This window comes from Pseudophryne corroboree, chromosome 3, assembly GCF_028390025.1.
Source record: "Pseudophryne corroboree isolate aPseCor3 chromosome 3, aPseCor3.hap2, whole genome shotgun sequence".
NCBI lineage: Eukaryota > Metazoa > Chordata > Amphibia > Anura > Myobatrachidae > Pseudophryne > Pseudophryne corroboree.
The window spans coordinates 457,802,324-457,825,469 of NC_086446.1; the positions used below are offsets into that span (position 1 = coordinate 457,802,324).

The following is a 23,146-nucleotide window of genomic DNA, read 5'->3' on the forward strand; positions in this document are numbered from 1 at the left end:
TAGCTGCCAATAAGTATTGCTTTGTAATAATGGCTACAGTATGGTATTCTTATATTACACTATTTCAGTGTTCAGTCATACAGCTATCATCTGTTTCCAAATGTTGCCACATTGTCTGTTACAATATGGTATATTAAGTGTTACTACTAGCACTGTCTCCTCATTTCCTCAAGATGTCTCATTGTAACAGCTTAATGTGGAGATAGTATAGCTCAATTATTCCAGCTGATGTCTAAAGCATTTAAAATAAATCCTTACAAAATGATATAATTGTAAGCACCAGCATATACTAATACTGGTAATCTATTAACATAGGTAAAGATCCACTTAGCTGCTGTTCAATATTAGTAAGTATCAGCTGCTATCAGCACATAGTAATAGAGACATCAGCTGCTGTCAGCATGTGATGTTATAGACATTTGTTACAAATTGTTATCCAAGATACTTTGTTGCAGATTCTAATATTATCTTATCCTCCTGCGTTAGGGCTGTAACACACTGGCCGGTTTCTCCCGGATGGCAAAAAGCCGGCTTTTTGCCATCCGGGAGAAACCGGCAGAGTCTCGCACACAGGACGGCTTTGAGCCGTGTGTGATGCTGTGCGCATGCGCAGCATCAGACACGGCTTCAGAAAAAACCGTTGTGTGTGAAAGCTCCCCTTCATACACACGGTTCACTGGCTGCAAAGACGACCTTCCAGTGGTGAGACCCGGCTGCAACCCGGCAGCCGGGCCGGGGCCGTGCAGTGTGAAGGGACCCTAGCCCTCACACTGTTAACTACAATGCCGGCACGGGAAAAAGCCGTCCGGCTTTTCCCCGGCCGGCAAATGCCAGGTAGTGTGTTTTAGCCCTGAGTGTCTATTTCTGGACAGTCTAGTATAGCCTCTCTAATGATTAACTCTAACAGCCATGGTGATATAAATATTAACACATTTGTTTTTTATATGACATTGTATATTAAGCACACGCAGGCATGCTGTGCCCTACACGCGTGTTTCACTGCACTAACAGGCAGCTTCGTCAGGTATGGATGGATAGTATACTTGACGACACAGAGGTAGGTACAGCAGTGGCCTTCCGTACCGTACTGCTATATATAGTATACTGGTGGTCACTGTGTCAGCAAACTGCAAAACTAAAATGCACCACAGGTATAGAATGTAGATGGATAGTATACTTAATGACGACACAGAGGTAGGTACAGCAGTGGCCTTCCGTACCGTACTGCTATATATACTGGTGGTCACTGTGTCAGCAAACTGCAAAACTAAAATGCACCACAGGTATAGAATGTAGATGGATAGTTTACTTAATGACGACACAGAGGTAGGCACAGCAGTGGCCTTCCGTACCGTACTGCTATGTATACTGGTGGTCACTGTGTCAGCAAACTGCAAAACTAAAATGCACCACAGGTATAGAATGTAGATGGATAGTATACTTAATGACGACACAGAGGTAGGTACAGCAGTGGCCTTCCATACCGTACTGCTATATATACTGGTGGTCACTGTGTCAGCAAACTGCAAAACTAAAATGCACCACAGGTATAGAATGTAGATGGATAGTATACTTAATGACGACACAGAGGTAGGTACAGCATTGGCCTTCCGTACCGTACTGCTATATATAGTATACTGGTGGTCACTGTGTCAGCAAACTGCAAAACTAAAATGCACCACAGGTATAGAATGTAGATGGATAGTATACTTAATGACGACACAGAGGTAGGTACAGCAGTGGCCTTCCGTACCGTACTGTTATATATAGTATACTGGTGGTCACTGTGTCAGCAAACTGCAAAACTAAAATGCACCACAGGTATAGAATGTAGATGGATAGTATACTTAATGACGACACAGAGGTAGGTACAGCAGTGGCCTTCCGTACCGTACTGCTATATATAGTATACTGGTGGTCACTGTGTCAGCAAACTGCAAAACTAAAATGCACCACAGGTATAGAATGTAGATGGATAATATACTTAATGACGACACAGAGGTAGGTACAGCAGTGGCCTTCCGTACCGTACTGCTATATATACTGGTGATCACTGTGTCAGCAAACTGCAAAACTAAAATGCACCACAGGTATAGAATGTAGATGGATAGTATACTTAATGACGACACAGAGGTAGGTACAGCAGTGGCCTTCCGTACTGTACTGCTATATATACTGGTGGTCACTGTGTCAGCAAACTGCAAAACTAAAATGCACCACAGGTATAGAATGTAGATGGATAGTATACTTAATGACGACACAGAGGTAGGTACAGCAGTGGCCTTCCGTACCGTACTGCTATATATAGTATACTGGTGGTCACTGTGTCAGCAAACTGCAAAACTAAAATGCACCACAGGTATAGAATGTAGATGGATAGTATACTTAATGACGACACAGAGGTAGGTACAGCAGTGGCCTTCCGTACTGTACTGCTATATATACTGGTGGTCACTGTGTCAGCAAACTGCAAAACTAAAATGCACCACAGGTATAGAATGCAGATGGATAGTATACTTAATGACGACACAGAGGTAGGTACAGCAGTGGCCTACTGTACCGTAATCAGTGCCGTAACTAGGCATTTTAGCGCTGTGTGCAAGAAACGACAGTGGCGCCCCCCCTTGTAAGACAGGGGCAGTGCGCGCCGTAGGCGCATGAAAAATGTATAGGGGCGTGGCTTCACGGGGAAGGGGCGTGGCCACAAAATAATAGCAATTCATACTACGGTGCACAGTAGTCTACATTATTCAAATTACGCTGCACAGTAGCGCCACTACACCAGGTAGAGCCCCTTTTATACATTACAGCAGACAGCGTCCCCCTTTTTACACATTACAGCAGACAGTCCCCCTTTTTACACATTGCGGCAGCCAGTCCCCCTTTTTACACATTGCGACAGCCAGGCCCCCTTTTTACACATTGCGGCAGCCAGTCCCCCTTTTTACACATTGCGGCAGCCAGGCCCCCTCTTTACACGTTGCGGCAGCCAGGCCCCCTTTTTACACATTGCGGCAGCCAGTCCCCCTTTTTACACATTGCGGCAGCCAGGACCCCTTTTTACACATTGCGGTAATCATGCCCCCTTTTTACACATTGCGGCAATCATGCCCCCTTTTTACACATTGCGGCAGCCAGTCCACCTTTTTACAGCCAGTCCCCCTTTTTACACATTGCGGCAGCCATCCCCCTTTTTACACATTGCGGCAGCCAGTCCCCCTTTTTACACATTGCGGCAGCCAGGCCGCCTTTTTACACATTGCGGCAGCCAGTCCCCCTTTTTACAGCCAGTCCCCCTTTTTACACATTGCGGCAGCCATCCCCCTTTTTACACATTGCGGCAGCCATCCCCCTTTTTACACATTGCGGCAGCCATCCCCCTTTTTACACATTGCGGCAGACGGTGACCCCCTGAGAGAGAGAGAAAGAGAGATATACTTACCATCTCCCTGCTGGCAGTCAGGCTCCTCGTGCAGCTCCCTCGGTGCAGGCAGTGAGGTGAGAAGGAGGAGGAGGGAGGGGGAGCAGGGAGCCGCAGCAGCGCTATGTCATTGGTAGTAAGCGCCGCTGCAGCATCCCCCTCTCCTTCCGTATTGGCTGCCCGGCGCTGCTGTGGATGCTGGGATGGAGGAACCGCATCCCAGCATCCACAGCAGCGCCGGGCAGCCAATACAGAAGGAGAGGGGGATGCTGCAGCGGCGCTTACTACCAATGACATAGCGCTGCTGCGGCTCCCTGCTCCCCCTCCCTCCTCCTCCTTCTCCGCTGCCCGGCGCTGGTCCTCTTCTCCCTCCACAGCGCGGCGCACGGCGCACACAGCAGAGGCGGCATGTAATGAGTCAATTTGACTCATTACATGCCGCTGGCCGTGCGCCCTCAGGGCAACTGCGCTGTGTGCCAAGCCCACTTGGCACACATGTAGTTACGGCCCTGACCGTAATGCTATATATTATATACTGGTGGTCACTGGTCAGCAAAACTCTGCACTGTACTCCTCCTATATAATATTATACTGGTGGTCCCCAGTCCCCACAATAAAGCAGCACACTGAGCACAGATATGGAGTGTTTTTCAGGCAGACAACATATACTGGTGGTCACTGTCAGCAAAACTCTGCACTGTACTCCTGCTATATAATACAGCTGCTCCCCAGTCCCCACAATTAAGCAGTGTGAGCACAGATATATGCAGCACTCTGAGCACAGATATGGAGCGTTTTTTCAGGCAGACAGCGTATTACTGGTGGTCACTATCAGCAAAACTCTGCACTGTACTCCTCCTATATACAGCTGCTCCCCAGTCCCCACAATTAAGTAATAAGCAAGCACAAAATATTTGCAATGCATCAACATAAACGGAGAGGACGCCAGCCACGTCCTCTCCCTAACATTTCCAATGAACGAGTGAAAATGGCGGCGACGCGCGGCTGCTTATATAGAATCCGAATCTCGCGAGAATCCGACAGCGGGATGATGACGTTCGGGCGCGCTCGGGTTACCCGAGCCATACGGGAGAATCCGAGTATGGCTCGGACCCGTGTAAAAAGGGTGAAGTTCGGGTGGGTTCGGTTTCCGAGAAACCGAACCCGCTCATCACTATTATTTATATGCATTTCCTGAATGGTAGCGCCGTGTGATATATATTGCAGTATCACTGGATTGGACTTATACGCCAGTACCACTGGAATTATACGGCAGTACCGCTGGACATATATGGCAGTATCAATGGACATATACGGTAGTATCAATGGACATATACGGCAGTACCACTGGACATATACAGTACACAGAGACACCAACACTGGACTGATGCAGGACAACACAGCACCACTGCAATGGACTGGACTTATACAGCAGCACTGGACATATGGCAGCAGAGGACACAACCACTGTGACTGGACTGATGCAGCACCAGACACCACCACTGAACTGATGCAGCACAACACAACACTACTGGACTGGACTTATACAGCATCACTGGACATATGGCAGCAGAGGACACAACCACTGTGACTGGACTGATGCAGCACAAGACACAACCACTGGACTGATGCAGGACACTGAGGATGGAGACACGTCCTCTCTCTACACTCTCCAATGCCGGAGTGAAAATGGTGGGGACGCGCGGCTCCTTATATGGAATTCAAATCCCGCAAGAATCCGACAGCGGGATGATGACGTTTTGCCTCGTTCTGATTTCCGAGTCAGGCGGGAAAACCTGAGCCTGACTCGGATCCGGGCTCGGGAAATGAAGTTAGGGGGGGAGAGGGGGGGGGATCGGGTTCGGTTCTCTGAGAACCGAACCAGCTCATCTCTACTTTTAACACTATTGACCACTCTTTTCTCATACACACACTACAATCCTAGGTCTCATAATCATGTTACATGCCAGGGCCGAATCTAGGATTTTCGTCACCCGCGGCAAGGCATTCATTTGTTGCCACCCCACCCTCCCCACACACACGCACACACTCTAATTATTTTACGCCATGTTATGTCACACAATACAGACGCTTATTCACGTTATGCTGCACAATAGTAATGCCCTTTATAGCACATTATTCCACACACCTAGTATCCCTTATACATCTTATGCTACACAGTAGTAATGCACTTTATATACATAATGCCACACAGTAGCAATGCCCTTTGACTCAAGTTTATAATATGGGACCATGAGAGAAGGGGGTGGGGGAGAGAGAGAGAGAAAGCCCATGCTTGGAATGGCAATTAAGCTAAACATATACTTGCCAGTTACCACACTGAGGGGTCTATTTACTAAGCCTTGGACAGAGTTAAAGTGGACAGAGATAATGTACCAGCCACTCAGCTCCTGTCATTTTTTAAACACAGCCTGCAACATGACAGTTAGGAGCTGATTGGCTGGTACTTTATCTCTGTCCACTTTAACTCCGTCCAAGGCTTAGTAAATAGACCCCTGAGTCACTGATGAAGATGCAGGCTGCCACCAGTCACAACACACAGCACCCCCTGACGGGACAGTAGCAGGCAGAATCCGGGAGCGGATCCCCACACACAGCAACTTACTACAGGATCATGGGGGTCATTCCGACCCGTTCGCACGCTGCAGTTTTTCGCAGCCGTGCGATCGGGTCCGAACTGAGCATGTGCTGCTGCCACAATGCGCAGGCGTGTCGCTGCCCGGCAATGGGGGACGCCAGACACCGATGAAACTAATGAAGATTGGGATCGCAGCGCCAAACGCAAGGTGATTGACAGCAGGAAGGCGTTCCTGGGTGGCAACTGACCATTTTCTGGGAGTGTCGACGAAAACGCAGGCGTGTCCAGGTGTTTGCAGGGCGGGTGCTTGACATCAATTCCGGGACCTGACAGGCTGAAGTGATCACAGTGGCTGAGTAAGTTCAGAGCTACTCTGAAACTGCACAAAACTTTTTTGCACAGCTCCCCTGCACATGCGTTCACACACTTGCTAAGCTAAAATACACTCCTCCATAGGCGGCGACTATCTGATCGCATGGCTGCAAAAAACTGCAGCATACGATCACCTCGGAATGACCCCCTATGTGCTTTGTTCATCACTTGATTCATGCAGACAGTGGCAGACTTTACAATCAATCTACAATCCTGATTGTCAAGCAGTGCTTTGCCTTGAGTATTTTAGATTGATTGATTGTAAAGTCTGCCATAGTCTGGATGAATGGAGTGCAGTGCTGTGGAGGACAAAGTGCTTGCAGGATGTGATTGCCTCCCTATGGATCCATGAGTCCAGCAACGGGTGGGGGGAGCAGTGGCTGGCTGAGGGAGCCGGACGAGGTCTCAGTGCCCCCTCAAATCCAGCACCCGGGGCGTATCCACCCTCTCCCCCCTAGTTGCGGGGGGAGAGGGTGGCTACCGGTATTCTACCTTATTCAATATAAAATACTTTTACTCACAGACAAGGCTATTAATAAAACTACACCAACATACATTTCTTCTCTTGTCTCAAAATATCTTATAATCCGACTTCTTCACTCCTCACAAGATCTACGTCTCTCATCTACACTCATTACTAGCTCCCATTTACGACTGCAGGACTTTCTTCGGGCTGCACCCACTCTGTGGATTGCCCTCCCATGCACAATAAGAGTCTCCTCTAGTCTCCAAACCTTCGAGTGTTCCCTGAAAACTCAACTCTTCAGGCAAGCATATCAAATTCCGGAACTGCCCACATAACCTTCATAAACTTTCATATCCATTTAAAACTCCACTGTACAGTCCACACATATCCTCACATATTTTCTATTTCTTCACTTTCCCATCCTCCTGGCTCCTGGCCAACAGTGCTGTGTGACCATATCATACAGCCCAACAAGAACCTTTGCAATCTGGTGGACCATTATGCAATTGATAACACCTATCCTTGTGTACCAATGCCTATTTCCCTAAATATTGTAAGCTTGTGAGCAGGGTCTTCCTAACTCTGTGACTGTCATTACTCAGTTTTGTTTTATCATTTTTGTTTCCAATTGTAAAGTGCAACGGAAATTGCTGCGCTATATAAGAAACTGTTAATAATAAATAATTATGTATGGTTATGTATAGTGGTCCTTTCACAGATGTGAGAACATGAAGGCTGATTTTAATTTTGGAAATTAAATATAGTAAGTATACTAACCTCCAGCGTGAAGTACAGCCATGACAATTGATGGAAACCAGGAAGTCTCTGTGTTGGATGCCTGAAAGGAAGTCTGCAGGTCGGTATAAAATACTCCGATGGAGGAAGGAAACCCTAAAGTCAATGCATGGGTTACCATAGCAGCAACTAGTACCCCCCATGCCCACGGCCCATCAGGGGTTTCCATTTTGTCTTTTCACACAGAAAGTTGACTATGGCGTAACCTGCAGGGAAAATTTTGATATTTGTGTATGTTAGACAATTATTTGCAAAAACATACATTTATTTAATAATACAAATTATTTATGACCACTTACAGTAACAACAACTCATTTGAAATGCATCTGTTCATGTATAAATAATGCAAAAATAATACCAACTATAATATGAATAGTGGTTTGGTTGGTAGAGGTTTATATATTATTAGAGAACTTTAGAGTTTGGATAATCTTTCTGAAAGTGTGCACATCTCTCTGTATGTATATGCCCATGAAAGCATACCCAGCCCAAGTCCTGGATCTTTGATGTGGGACTATGACAGATAAACTTGCATGTCTTTTATATGGAACATTATATACAAATATAAGGCAGTTTCTCTAACCAGGGATAAGAATAATCTTGAGTGCTGCTTCTCTTTAATTTCCCAGACTGCACATGCACAACCAGGATGTGGAACCCTGTGCACCCCTTAGTTTCCCAGACTGCACATGCACCACCAGGATGTGGAACCCTGTGCACCCCCTTAGTTTCCCAGACTGCACATGCACAACCAGGATGTGGAACCCTGTGCACCCCTTAGTTTCCCAGACTGCACATGCACAACCAGGATGTGGAACCCTGTGCACCCCCTTAGTTTCCCAGACTGCACATGCACAACCAGGATGTGGAACCCTGTGCACCCCTTAGTTTCCCAGACTGCACATGCACCACCAGGATGTGGGACCCTGTGCACCCCCTTAATTTCCCAGACTGCACATGCACCACCAGGATGTGGGACCCTGTGCACCCCCTTAATTTCCCAGACTGCACATGCACCACCAGGATGTGGAACCCTGTGCACCCCCTTAGTTTCCCAGACTGCACATGCACCACCAGGATGTGGAACCCTGTGCACCCCCTTAGTTTCCCAGACTGCACATGCACAACCAGGATGTGGAACCCTGTGCACCCCCTTAGTTTCCCAGACTGCACATGCACCACCAGGATGTGGAACCCTGTGCACCCCCTTAGTTTCCCAGACTGCACATGCACCACCAGGATGTGGAACCCTGTGCACCCCCTTAGTTTCCCAGACTGCACATGCACCACCAGGATGTGGAACCCTGTGCACCCCCTTAGTTTCCCAGACTGCACATGCACAACCAGGATGTGGAACCCTGTGCACCCCCTTAGTTTCCCAGACTGCACATGCACCACCAGGATGTGGAACCCTGTGCACCCCCTTAGTTTCCCAGACTGCACATGCACCACCAGGATGTGGAACCCTGTGCACCCCCTTAGTTTCCCAGACTGCACATGCACCACCAGGATGTGGGACCCTGTGCACCCCCTTAGTTTCCTAGACTGCACATGCACCACCAGGATGTGGGACCCTGTGCACCCCCTTAGTTTCCCAGACTGCACATGCACAACCAGGATGTGGAACCCTGTGCACCCCCTTAGTTTCCCAGACTGCACATGCACCACCAGGATGTCGGACCCTGTGCACCCCATTACCTTCATAGACTGCACATGCACCACCAGGATGTGGGACCCTGTGCACCCCCTTAGTTTCCCAGACTGCACATGCACCACAAGGATGTGGGACCCTGTGGACCCCTTTAGTTTCTCAGACTGCACATGCACCACCAGGATGTTGGACCCTATGCACCCCCTTAGCTTCCCAGACGGCACATGCACCACCATGATGTTGGACCCTGTGCACCCCCTTAGCTTCCCAGTCTGCACATGCACCACCAGGATGTGGGACCCTGTGCACCCCATTACCTTCATAGACTGCACATGCACCACCAGAATGTGGGACACTGTGCACTCTCTTAGCTTCCCAGACTGCACATGCACCATCAGGGTGTGGGAACCTGTGCACCCCTTTACCTTCTTAGACTGCACATGCACCACCAGGATGTGAGACCCTGTGCACCCCTTTAGCTCCCCAGACTGCACATGCACCACCAGGATGTGGGACCCTGTGCATCCCTTTAGCTTCTTAGACTGCACATGCACCACCAGGATGTGGGACCCTGTGCACCCCCTTAGCTTCCCAGATTGCACACGCACCACCAGGATGTGGGACCCTGTGGCCCCCCTAAAGAGTGCATGAGCAGCTTCAGAAAAAAAACTGTGCCCAGCACACAACCTAGGAGGTGATTTATATAGCAGATCAGTAAGAAGTTCCCACCATAATCTGCAACTGCCAGAACCCAAGGGAGGTCCAGCTCCAGGTTCTTTATGTCTGCCGCACAACCCCTCCCTGAACAACGGGAGCTAACCAACAAGAAATGACCCCTATATATATTACAATTCCACATACATAAATACCATTGGTGCAGTGGTTACAGCTGCTATGGGGCTCACAGCTGAGGAGGGGCCATGAGTTTTTTTTGCCATTGGGCTGGTCATCGGGCCATTACATATGTTGCTATTGGGCATATTTCCTATACGGTGAACAATATTTAAAAACAGAAACATAGGGACTGTGAGTTTCCATTGTTTATATCTCTTATTTACATTTTTGAAAGACACATCATCACGAATACTCTGAAATAATCACAGGAAACTTGAACAAAAACAAAACGTCTAGCTGACAAACACCATCATATGTAATTTACCTTCTACACCGAGACAACACATCTTACATGGAACTCATATGTAGACGGGTCTGGGACTCCAGGTCGACAACAAAAATATCGACACACCTTATGTCACCGTCAATTGGTCGACACACCTTAGGTCGACATGGAAAAAGGTCGACATGGAAAAAGGTTGACATGAGTTTTTATGTTTTTTTGCCTCGTTTTCTTCGTAGAGTAACCGGGAACCCCAATTAGTGCACGTGTCCCCTCGCATGGCTCGCTTCACTCGGCACAGATTACCGTTCCAGTCGTAGTCCACGTGGATCGTTAAGTATGAAAAGATTCCAAAAAAGAAAAAAAATTGTGAAAAACTCATGTCGACTTTTTGCCATGTCGACCTTTTGTCCATGTTGACCTAAAGTGTGTCGACCAATTGGTGTTGACCTAAGGTATGTCGACCTTTTTGTTGTCGATCTGGAGTCCGGATACCATGTAGACATATAGAATTACACAAATCTATAAAAACAAACAATGGACTGGCATCAAATTAATACGGGGGAAAAATAAGCGGGACCTTCTCCAGGGATTTGGAATTTCACTAATATTTCACTTATATTATACTGACACACTTATCACCCTTGTCACAATTAGCTCTTTATTTTGTGGTACATCAGCTGTAGAGATAACTCATTCATGATTAACACACGTAGTTTTAAGCACAGCACACACTCCTCGGAGAAAGTTCCTGTCTTACTGATAAAAGTCTTGAGATCGAACAGAGTGGGGAATGGAAGCAGGATTCCGGAATTGGCAAGCATTTATTGTATGTTCACAATCTTAAATATTAGAAACTTTCACATTAACAGTTTCTCAGATGGTGTCGTTCATGGTAGACATACCTTACCACAGCACTTGCATGCAAATACTTCACATATATAAGTGTGAACTAAAAAGGGAACTTGTCTAAAACCTCTGACATGATGATAAGTTTCACATACAGTGCAATAAACTGTCCCATCTTATCCTGTGTTTCAGACAAACATACTATATACAGGGTAATGATACAGATAAGTATGCACACATACAGTTTCAATCTCCCTCCCCTCAGCAACCCAGGTGAAAATACACACACACAAGCACAATACCTCTTTAAGGATGTACAGTTATTACTATTGCAGCTCAAACATATGCATACATACCCTGAATCAAGCTATCCTGCACAGCGTTATTACTTCCTCTAATGCTGAGTTTTCTTTCATCATCAAGCCACCTCTGGTTAGGCAGCTTATACTGAAACCTTCCTCGCCTCTGCTACTTGTGTAATTTCTGATAACTGTTGTCCTCCCTCACCAGGACACACCTGCAGTGCTCAGCCTTACATGCCCTCCCCTTTACCTGGAACCCAGGGACACCTGGCGTCAGGTAACCGTGACACAGCATCTATGCAAGGGCGTACAATGAGCTATACTGTGTGTGTGGTATAGGGCGTAACATAGTGGGTATCACCTCTCACATACTGTAATCTAGTGAGAAGTTTTATGTACTACAGTATTCCATATAATGTGTATAAACAAGCAAAATTATCTCTTCAGAGCTGCATTTAAAAAAACGTAATTAGCTCTGCCCTTTACTCAGTACTTGTATGAGGATTTCTTAACTCTTTGTGCTTCTGGGTACAAGTTGAAAGAGAACGCTGAATGTGTCATCAGATAGTAGAGTGCAGGGGTGGATTGGAATCTTAAAGTGGCCCTTAAAAAAAAACATCCGTAGCAGGGCCAACACATAACTAGGTGGGGTCAAAATAAATTGCCTCTAGCAGAGCATCCTAGTGACCTCTATACAATATAGAGAACATCTCAGAGGGACCACCATAAAATATAGAGAGCATCCTTATGACTGCTACACAGTACATAAAGCATTCCTGTGGTAGACATACAAAACAGGATTTATTATCAGCAATGGCTGTCACATCAAAGTCTGTGATGTATATATATTTATATAGTGCTCAATAGGTATCAATAATACATATACCCTAGCGGCTTACACATTAAGCGGAGTCCAACCCCACAGTATTCTAAAGAACAACATATGCAAAATCACTCATGTTAAGAATTATATTAAGACTGTCCGTCTGTCTGATATGGGTTGTATCACAATAGCAAATTTGCACAACCCCAGATGATCTATAATGTAATGTCAGATAATATAGGTATACAGGCTAGGTTAGGCCATCTAGAGGTATTGTAAAAATTCCACTGTATCCTTACACAGGAAATAGTAATCTTCTATTAAAAAAAGCAAATCCCCAATTATATGTAGATTGAGTGGCCAAAATATTTTAAATCATCCCGATAATGGTACTACAATTGCTGTCTTCTCTTCCTAATTGTCTGAGGGCTTGATTCGGGTTTGTTGGCAAAGCAAAAAAGCCACAACTGGGCAAAACCATGTTGCACTGCAGCTGGGGCAGATATAATGTGCAGAGAGATTTAGATTTGGGTGGGTTATATTGTTTCTGTGCAGGGTAAATACTGGCTATCTTTTGCATGTAGCCCACAAATGTTAGACCGTTTTATTTTTACACTGCAATTTAGATTTCAGTTTGAACACACCCAACCCAAATCTAAATCTCTCCTCTTGGCACATGTAACATCTGCCCCAGTTGTGGGGCATCAGCTGAAAGAGCGAACGTCCCCGCAGAAAGGAAACGAGGAGACCGAATGTAGTTCTTTCTCATATACTTCGGAGTTGAAAGATGAGCCGCCTGAAGAATAGAACTTGAAGACTAAAAAATGAATGCTTGTACAGCGGGGGCGGAGAATACTGAAGATTGAAGACTCAAGAATGAATGTTTAATACTGAACAACACTGATGAATGAAGACTTGGATAATGGAGACTTGATACACAAGGTTAGTGAACACTAGAGACTTGAATAATGAATGTTCAATTAACGAGATTGAAGAACACTGAAGAATAAAGACAGGAATGATAGATGCTTGTTAAACATGGCTAAAGAACACTGGGGACTTGAAGACTTGATAAATGGATGTTCAATAAACGAGACTGAAGAACACTGAAGAATGGAGACTGTAATGAGGAATGCTTGCTAAACGTGGCTGAGAAACACAAACAGAATCCAGGGTTCCCTCTACTGTTAAGGAGCCACCAAAGACGCCGTTTGGCAGTGGCGAGCTGCGGACAGCGGGACTGGAGTAACCACTGGCAGTTGTGCAGTGGGAGACAACTGAGGTGACAGGTCCGTGGAGCTGAAGATCCCCTGAAGCGCTATAAATAATAACCACAAGAGAATCCTGTGGGGAGCTCAGAGCTGAAGCACCTGCACTTAAGCAGTAACATAAAGCACTGGAAAGGTTCAAGGCTGAACTGACCCCTTTTAAAAGAGGAACCTGCCTGCAATTGGCTGAGAGAAACAAGAAAGCAAATTCCATTGGCTTTACAAGAATTGGTCTCCAGCATGGCGGCCCCATCACTGCAGACACGCCAGGATGAGGGATCTCATCTGAGCAGCTCTGCACCACACCAGCAGACCTCTGCCGCCATGGTACTGCCAGCCATCGTTCGGGCAGACCCCGGACCCTGCCACCGGAGGTAAGACTCCGGATTCTGATGCAGATAACATTTTTTTAAATTCCCGATGTAGTGATCTGGATCATATATTTTTTGAGATATTGATGTTTTGCGACAATAACACTGTATTAACCCTTTGTCTCCTATGCTCTTATGTAGAGTGCTTGATCCTAGGCAAGAACCAAGAGTCAAGAAATCCTCTCCAGAAAGCTAAGGACATACCTACCATCTGTACCTGAGAGAGAGAACATTTGCCTAAAAATTTTGGAAGATTGATTTACAGTGGAGGTAATTCAATGTCCCTCATTTACACATTCCAATATATTCAAATTTGATCTGTATTGAGTTTACAGTTTAGCCTTTATCAGCTGTTCTTAAAACGTTAGTAATAACCTGCCAATGCAAGGGTAACAGATAAAAATAATACCAGATAAGGCTTCTCAACTGAGCTTACTGCATATTCCTTCACCTTTAAATCCATCAAAAACTGAAAGATAAAAGTTAATCAATTAGTAGTCCACATAATTGGTACCACCAATGCTCTAATCAAGTCCATGCTTCAGATAAAGGCATTGACATGGGGTTTGATCTGCGTATGAAGCCAAAAGAAGAAAGGCTGAGAAATCAAATATAGACAGTGCATCATCAAGGTCAATACAACCTGGAATATAGCTTGTCTGGAAAATAATCATATACGTGTTAAGCACCTTAGCATTAGTGCTTATAGTAGGACACCCTGAGGCATAGAACTTGCAGACAAAGAATTCACAGCTTCCCTGATCATGTCAAAAATTGATGTGCATCTTTGAAAATTCCTCATCTCACAGCTCCACAGAATACTGGGAACAAACCAAAAGAGTCCTTGTCAATACACTGCTAAACCAGGCAAGTAGTACCAATTTTGCACACCATTTCTTGGCAAAAAATACACAGAAACCTTTATTCACAGACGTACAGGTATAGCGTAGTGGCCGGCTTTATCCTTTATTTAGTTTACTCTATGCACCCATTATAAGCCTTCATCATAAAATTTACAAAATTATGAAGACTAGTCAGTAAGACATCTGCAGAAGACCTGGCCCAATGGCATGCCTCACCAAGCAAATGCCAGATGGCCTAATAGAGACTTAAAATCCCTAAGGGTAGCTTTGAGTAAAAGTAAATAAAAGCAGTTTTGGGACCTGATTGCAGCAGCAAAATTGTTCTCTAATGGGTAAAACCATGTGCAGTGCAGGTGGGGCAAATATAACGTGCAGAGAGAGTTAGATTTGGGTTGGGTGTGTTTAAACTGAAATCTAAATTGCAGTGTAAAAATAAAGCAGCCAGTATTTACCCTGCACAGAAACAAAATAACCCACCCAAATCTAACTCTCTCTGCACATGTTACATCTGCCCCCCCTGCAGTCACATGGTTTTGCCCATTAGAGAACAATTTTGCTGCTACGATCAAATCTGAATTAGGCCTTTTGTTCATGCACTTAGCATTACGAGAGTGGAATTAACAAGAGGGGTCTAAATGTTTGAGGGCCACAGTTCATGAAGGAGCTCATGGTGAAGTATTGTTAAGCATAATAGTGACCCTTAATCTTACTCTATAATATAAAGGTCCTTACCTAATCTTTCTTTCCATGAATAAAAAAGAGGTGTACACATTAACGATGTTGGTGTCTATGGTATCAATGACTAATCACCCCTCTGGGTTGGAGAGGTGATAAATCTTTCTAAAAGGGAATTTCAGAGATGGAATTTTCAGTAACAAAATAGGAAAAAAATAAGTTGGCACCTTTTTTAAAGTCCTTGAATCACCCTCCTGTGCTTATGAGCTGACTGAAGGTTCTGTTAGCTTAATGTAGAACTCAACTTCCCACTGTGATTCCAGAGCCTGGAAGAAATACCCTACTAAAGCAAATGAGCTAAGACCTTGCTAGAATATTGGGGGTAATTCCAAGTTGATCGCAGCAGGAAATTTTTTAGCAGTTGGGCAAAACCATGTGCACTGCAGGGGAGGCAGATATAACATGTGCAGAGAGAGTTAGATTTGGGTGGGTTATTTTGTTTCTGTGCAGGGTAAATACTGGCTGCTTTATTTTTACACTGCAAATTAGATTGCAGATTGAACTCACCACACCCAAATCTATCTCAATCTGCACATGTTATATCTGCCTCCCCTGCAGTGCACATGGTTTTGCCCAACTGCTAAAATATTTGCTGCTGCGATCAACTTTGAATTACCCCCATTGGGTAAATTGCTTCTGAATTGGTGCCCATTACCTTAGTTTCTCTGTTATTATCTCTCCTCTTGAGCACCCCATCCCATCATAAGACATTTAATATTGTCTGAGTATGTATCTGTATAGGATAAAGCAAAAATAAGGATCAACTGACATTTCCCATCATTAAAAGACTAACAGACAGTTTAGTGCTGAATGCTTCGTGCCCTATATATAAGCTGTCAGACAGGATTTGACAGAGGGCAGCCCACTTACTTGTCATGAAAGACAGTCATCGATCCATGGGCCTAATTCACTATGTATCGCTTTTGAGGCTGAAATAGTGATTTTCACAAATCTGCTCTTGATAAAAATCGCATGTGAAGAGCAGCCCAGAAAGGATAAAAGACGTCCACGATGCATTTGCAAATCTGCGTATGCATTAGCAAAATCGCAATGCATACGCAAAAAATTAACATCATCGACAGTTGCGGCTGACCCCAGCATACTCAAATCGATGAGAATGCAGTCGCACCAGGCGCCATGTTTCTGAACGCAGCGTTCGCAGATGATGTCAGATACACGTCCTAAAAATGGCCATGACACGCCTGCGTTTTCCCAGCCACTCTCCACAAACGCCATGTTACCACCCACAAACAGTCACTTCCTGTCAAACAAAATGTAATCTCTTCACAATTAAATTAGGCTGCATACACAGTGCGATTGCATTTTACCCTTTGTGCACGCGCAATGCGTTTGCATCGCATGCGCAGTCTGACGATAATCGCTCACTGCATGAAAACTCACATTTGCAAACATTAATGAATCAGGCTCCATGTCTTTAGAAATGAATGGCAGTACTCATGATCAGCTGTGTGTTGCTTAAAAGCATCATCATTGTATCACCACACTAGACCTCTATAATCCCTGTGAGCTTCAGAAACAGTGTGAGCTCCCTTGAACAGAACAGAATACTCCTAAGGGGGCATTTCACCAATGATACCAGCTAATGTTGCGAAGACTTGCAACCAGTTGCCAAATGTTTTTGCCATTTGATTCTTATCCCAGTCGTTGGTATTACTTTCATATCTGCTCTGGCCATATAATTTTTACAGAACTGAAGGAAAGTAATAATAAATAAATAAATAAATAAATAAAATCCAGTTTATCATTAGTTACCAATCTCAGATGCCAATCCAAATGACATTACATACACAGAGTGGTCTTTCTGTAGCTGTCATGTGAAACATGTACTCCAGGTTTAATAAGAAGAACCCCTTAAACTAGTGAAGTCCCTGATATTGGGCCTGACTCAGAGATGCAGAACACACAGCAGCTGCGTCTTAGTAAGATGCAAGATAATCAGAAATTGCCTGTCTCATGTTAACAACTTACAACCCCCCCCCCCCCCCCCCCTTGGAAAACTGTCAGTAGTTCCTGACCATTTATAAAAGGATGGTTGACATTTTGACTTCATCTAGCTGGCAGGCTAGCTTCCCAAGACAGACATTCTGTGGGTTAGATGCCTTTTTCTATTTAGTAAACTTTTTCCAAACACTTTTTGACTTATTTGCCTTCTTATAAGTGACTTTAACACCGTAAGTCCCAACCTGCTGCCTGATCTCCCACATCCAGTGACTCCAGGAAGAAGGATCTTGATGAAAATCTTTTGATTGACAACCGGTCGGTACCAATGACTGTCAATACTGTCAATGCTGAATACAGCACAAAAAGAATATGACCCACATGGTGCGGTTTGAATCACACTACTAGACCCAGCTATTCACTTATACATCAGGAGTGTCCTCAGTTTGAAGAAGTATGGTCAAGAGTTCTTGAACTCTTGTAGGTTGAAGATCCAAACTAGTTTGCAGCAAGTGACGTGCGGTGAAGTGAACGGCGGGTAGGCACACATGGGGTTGGGTCTGAATGCAGGGAGCTTGTCTCACCCCCTACTTACTGTAACTCTCCCCTCACTACACTAAGCTACAGTGTCCATTGATTCTCCAACCTGCATCCCCGTGTTTTTTCTTGCTGCTGCTGAGTGCCGATTACAGTGCACTTCCTGGTCACATCAGTGCACAAGACACGCCCCCGCACTCATAGAGTTATGCTTCTATTAGCTCCCTTTCTCTGTAGCTTACTGCCCATGGTGTGGCCCCACCCCCAGTTCTGAAAAGCATTGTCTGACTGTAGATTCAACCGAGGTAAAACTGTTGCTGCCTCATCTCTCGCCTCCCTGCAGCTCCAGGAATCTCCTCAAAACTGGTGAGTGTTAACTATAAAAAGGATTACAATAAACAAAGAAGATGTTAAAGTTATAAATATCTTCTTTGTATTATTCTTATCATTTTTTTATATAAAAACTCAGGAATTTGACAGGGAGTATGACATGACCACCGTGACTGCATATTCCTGTTTGCAGATTGGACATTTCTTTGGACTTTATTCATATTTTACAGCAGTAACGTGTTGATTCTATGCTTTTTACTCCTATGTCTAGGGGTAAGATTATCTCCATACATTACATTTGTGTTCATGTTTTAACCATGCCTCTCTATATACTGGCCTATGCCACTGGCTAGAGGTTGTTCCTCACTTCTCTCTGGAGATTATTTTCAAAAGATAACAGGTACAACTCTATGGCAGTATTCAAATGATATATCACGCCCAATCTCCTTTCTAAAGTGACCCCCGTTATCCTGCATATCGCGCCCATAGTAATCAGGTTTAGCTGCATAAAGGGTTAAGTGCCCTTGCTACTGCGGGGTTAGCGAGCTGAAATTATTATGCCACGCCCATCAGCAGAACCAGAACGGGTGTGGAAGGGGGTGGAAAGAATTGAAGTCCGCCCTATGCCTCCACTCGTGGCTTATCTATAGTTCTTTGTCTGTAGAGTAGGCAGTCCTGGATTTAGGCAACCCCCCCCCCCCCCCCCCTCTCTCCCGCCCTTCTGCAACATTTACTTCTAAATGTTTCCATGGTGGCCCGAAACTGCATTTTACAGTCATGGATTCAGGAGCAGCGCTTGTTTCGTATGGAGTGGGACGAGGCCTCATTACACAGAGAACCCCACACTAAACAAAAAGTTGGGAGTTTGGAAAGCCTTATATACTATTTGTCTCTCCCATTTCATAAGCAGTTCCACTGCTGGTTTAAAAATATAACATGGTATGAGACATCACCCATCATGGCGTGATCTCCCTATTTTCCTCCCCTGGACTGAACTTTCCATCCTTCTGTTCTTTGCAGTCGGCATGTTCCACACACCTGGTACATTATATATTTCCTTTCTGCTGCTTCTTTGGAGTTATATACTTATGGACCATATGTATTCTATATATTATGTATTTGCAATGATTTATGTGTTAACTTGTCTCATTTCACATGTCTACCTCAGTTTTTTTCTGTATTCTTTCTTTTGACAGTCCTTTAAAAAAAACTGTTAAAAAAATGAAAATAAAATAATACCCCTTTTGCCTTCATAGACAGGAAATTAAGACCTAGTGCTACTTTTAGATAGAGACAAATGGATTGAAATATTCAATATCGGCCTTACCACTTCTCATGCAGTGGTGTGAATGGCATGTGACGAGTTCAGAGGAGATATCTACGCCTTAGATCCCAAGGATATGGATCTTATTCAATATGAGACGCATCTGAGATGCGATCGCATTCTCCCTTGGTTTTAGGCCCAGTGCGCAAGCACAGAGCCAATACTCTGCGTGCCTGGGTAGGGCAATGCGATCGCATGTCAGTTATGCAAACCCCTCTGCCTGATTGTCAGGCAAAGGCATTCGCGGGTTGGTTGGGGGTGGCGACACGGCATTGCAGGGCTTGGCAGAATGAGGCAGGCTTGGACGTTTTCGGGGAGGCTGTGAAACATCACATGCGCCCTCTGCAACGGAAAACATGGCTGCCCTGTACCTGCCTCCGTAGCCAGGCTGTGCTGGCAGGGGAGCATACCCGAATCAGAGATGTGATCGCAATTGAATTGCGATCGCATCAGTGGTGGACATTTGCATGCTGGGCAGCCTTAGCATGTGATCACAAGCAGTTGCAGTTTTGGTAAATTAACAAAACTGCAACTGATGCTGAATAAGGTCCAATGTCCTGATATTACTCCATCAACTGTTTACCCAGTGACCAAGGCTCTAGGCATAGGTGACTGCTCTGTGGGTGCTTGTGCACTGTCAATATTTGTGTTGGCATTGCCAATAACTATCTCAATATGGTATTTTGCAGTCATATGAGTAAGGGATAGATTGAGTCCCCAATCATCTAAAAAAGCTGACTTCTATGGCTCTAGCTATTGTTAATACTAAATTATAATATTATGCATCTAGCAGCCGACAGCCAAGAGAGGTCTAGCTTTTCCCAGTTTATGACTAGGGCTCAAGTACTAGAAGTGGGACAGGTGAACTTTAACATTTGCACCTTGCGGATCCCGTTTTCTGGGATCAGTTAATGCTAAGATTTGCACCTTGCTGATACCATATATGGATAAGTCTGCTTTCCCCATTCTAGATTCTCTCGTTACCCCTCCTCCAATTTTCCCCTTATTGTTCTGTACTGTGCCCCATATACCTAAGATCTTTAGTGATAGTAAAAGACAATTTTCACCCAAACTACATATGTAATGATAAAACATAAAATAAATAAACCGTCTCCATATTAATCCTATATATTACAAATGGTAACAGCTGCATGGCAGTATAGGATACAAAAGTGAGTTATGAATGCTTGCCTTACAGTACCAATGCAAATCTGTGTGTGTATCTAAGAAAATGAAAGCATAAGCTATTACAGACCTCGTCCCAACCATCCCAATTGATTTGTAGGGGTTGTGAAGTATGACACTGATGCACATAGTGCAGTTTAAAAAAACCTGTATTTTGAGAAAAAAAAGTCCACTAGATGCACCCCCATATTGCTGCAGCCTTGATCCCAACCCAATTTTGTAACCTCCCAAAGTTGTGTTTCTATCTATTATTATAAAATTGGATCCTAATAAAAATTAGCAAATTGTATGATGACCTAATTGTGGCTGCAGTGCCCGCATGTAGATCACAAGTAATCACATGGCACCTGCCCCACTTCCAGTGCGTGCACTATGCACATTAGGTGTTATGTCACACATGCGGCACAGTGATGGGACAGAGGAGAACCAGAGGTAAGTGTGACAAGATGGGAGGGTGCTGAGGTGAACCGGTTCCCTGTACTAGTTTGTACATATTTTGATTGGTCTATGGTAGAGTGTTGACAATAATCAGAAGTATGTCCCTAATCCTAACCGTAAACCTATTGTGGTCATTTCACAAAATGTTGGCATTTCACTTATGATGTCAACATGATGAACAGATGTCAACATGATAGATCGACATATCAACAATGTTGACATAACTGTTGACGTTGTACATAATAAGTGTAGACATTGAGACCATTGACATGCTGACTGCATCCCATTTTGATCAAGACATTTGTAGGCTTGATGGACAGCAGCTAGAGATATACAGATTTACAATGGAATACACAAGAGCTGACAATTGCCTTTTTATAATTAATGTTAAACCTCAATCACTCAACTAGCAGAATGGAAGTAGTGTGATGTTGGAGTCTCAGGATTTACTCACACCCCACCCTGCTGGTATTTCTGTAACAGCTATTTCCCTGGCGTTAGCAGACAGCAGAAGCATGAACTTTAGAGCTTAAGGTTAGCACTGATGGAATGGTTGCAGCAGGCTTCCAAATGATGCCATGCTTTTACTGTCAGCAGTCAATCATCATACTGTATGCTGCTGACTAGGGATGGATATCTGTTATGACATTAAACTACATCTTTTTCAAAATAATCACCTATAAAACCTGAGTTTTTCTTGGCCTGTCAATATTTTTTTGTAAACTAGCATTACATTGTCAGTACTGCATGACCTCTCCGAAAAACTCCCAAACTTGGGTCTGAATGCTGAATTATATAATTTATCTGCAATTTGGCCACACATTGGTCAGCCTAAATGTCAGAATGACATGGGCCCTTCACCTTGGTTCCCAATGGCAGCACACAAAGCGGATAATTCAGAGTTGATGGCAGCAGCAAATTTGTTAGCAGTTGACCAAAACCAAGGCGCTGTGCGATGCCTTTGCACTTCTGCAGGGGGGATGGGGGCGGCACTGACATTCGGGGCGGACTAGCCCTGTGCTGGGCGTCCCCCCGCATGTCAATGTGAATGATTGTAGCTGTGCTAAATTTAGCACAGCTACGATCAACTCGGAATGACCCCCATTGTCCAATAGTGCCTTCTAACAAACATCTACCTGTATAACCTGGATACTCAGCACAAAACTCCTTGTTTTGAACACTGCTAGAACTTTTCACTTCATCTGTAATTAATTGTATTTGTACTTTCAGGTTTTTCCAAAAGGTCTGAATGCACAGCTGTATTAATGCCATTTGCCCTTATATGCTTGAAAGTCCTGTATGAATTACCTTTTTTTTGCCTGCCCTCACATCCTCTCATTTCTAACACAGTCAACCTTAAAACACAATTTCTGCACCCCTATTATCTACACTTTCATTTCACTTAAAACTAAATCAGTACCATTGAGCATATACATTTACCAACACTGGATTCTCACCTGCATTTCTAAAATTCTTCTCTGTCTCTCTCATACATCCCCCACTCCTATTTCCAGTTTTCCTCCCCCTATGTACCTCAACCACACCTCAACCCCCCCATCACTCTGTGTCTACCTAATCCTGTATTTTGTCCCCCCCCCCCCCTGTTCCCACCTCTGTCATTTCCCCATAGTCAGGGCATAAAGTTCCCACTGGGGAAATGCAGTGATAGTAGAGTGTGAATGATCTGAGCCCCTTTATAAATAAATACAATATATATAGTAAATATTGCTAGTGAATGCAT

At 44.6% G+C, this 23,146-nt stretch overlaps 1 protein-coding gene across 2 annotated transcripts in view; it reads right to left on the reverse strand.

Annotated features, from left to right (window-relative positions):
- The window catches only part of SLC16A5 (solute carrier family 16 member 5), a 92,731-nt gene that overhangs the window by 43,257 nt on the left and 26,328 nt on the right, over positions 1 to 23,146 (reverse strand). Inside the window, exons 1-2 of one of the 2 annotated variants that reach the window (XM_063960658.1) lie at positions 11,627 to 11,885; positions 7,636 to 7,859 (exon numbers count right to left, since the gene is read on the reverse strand). In XM_063960658.1, the coding sequence (XP_063816728.1) occupies positions 7,636 to 7,822 (187 nt within the window). In that variant the 5' untranslated portion in view covers positions 7,823 to 7,859; positions 11,627 to 11,885. Of the gene's footprint in view, positions 1 to 7,635; positions 7,860 to 11,626; positions 11,886 to 23,146 lie in introns of those variants that run through there. The other variant, XM_063960656.1, reaches the window with a different exon arrangement.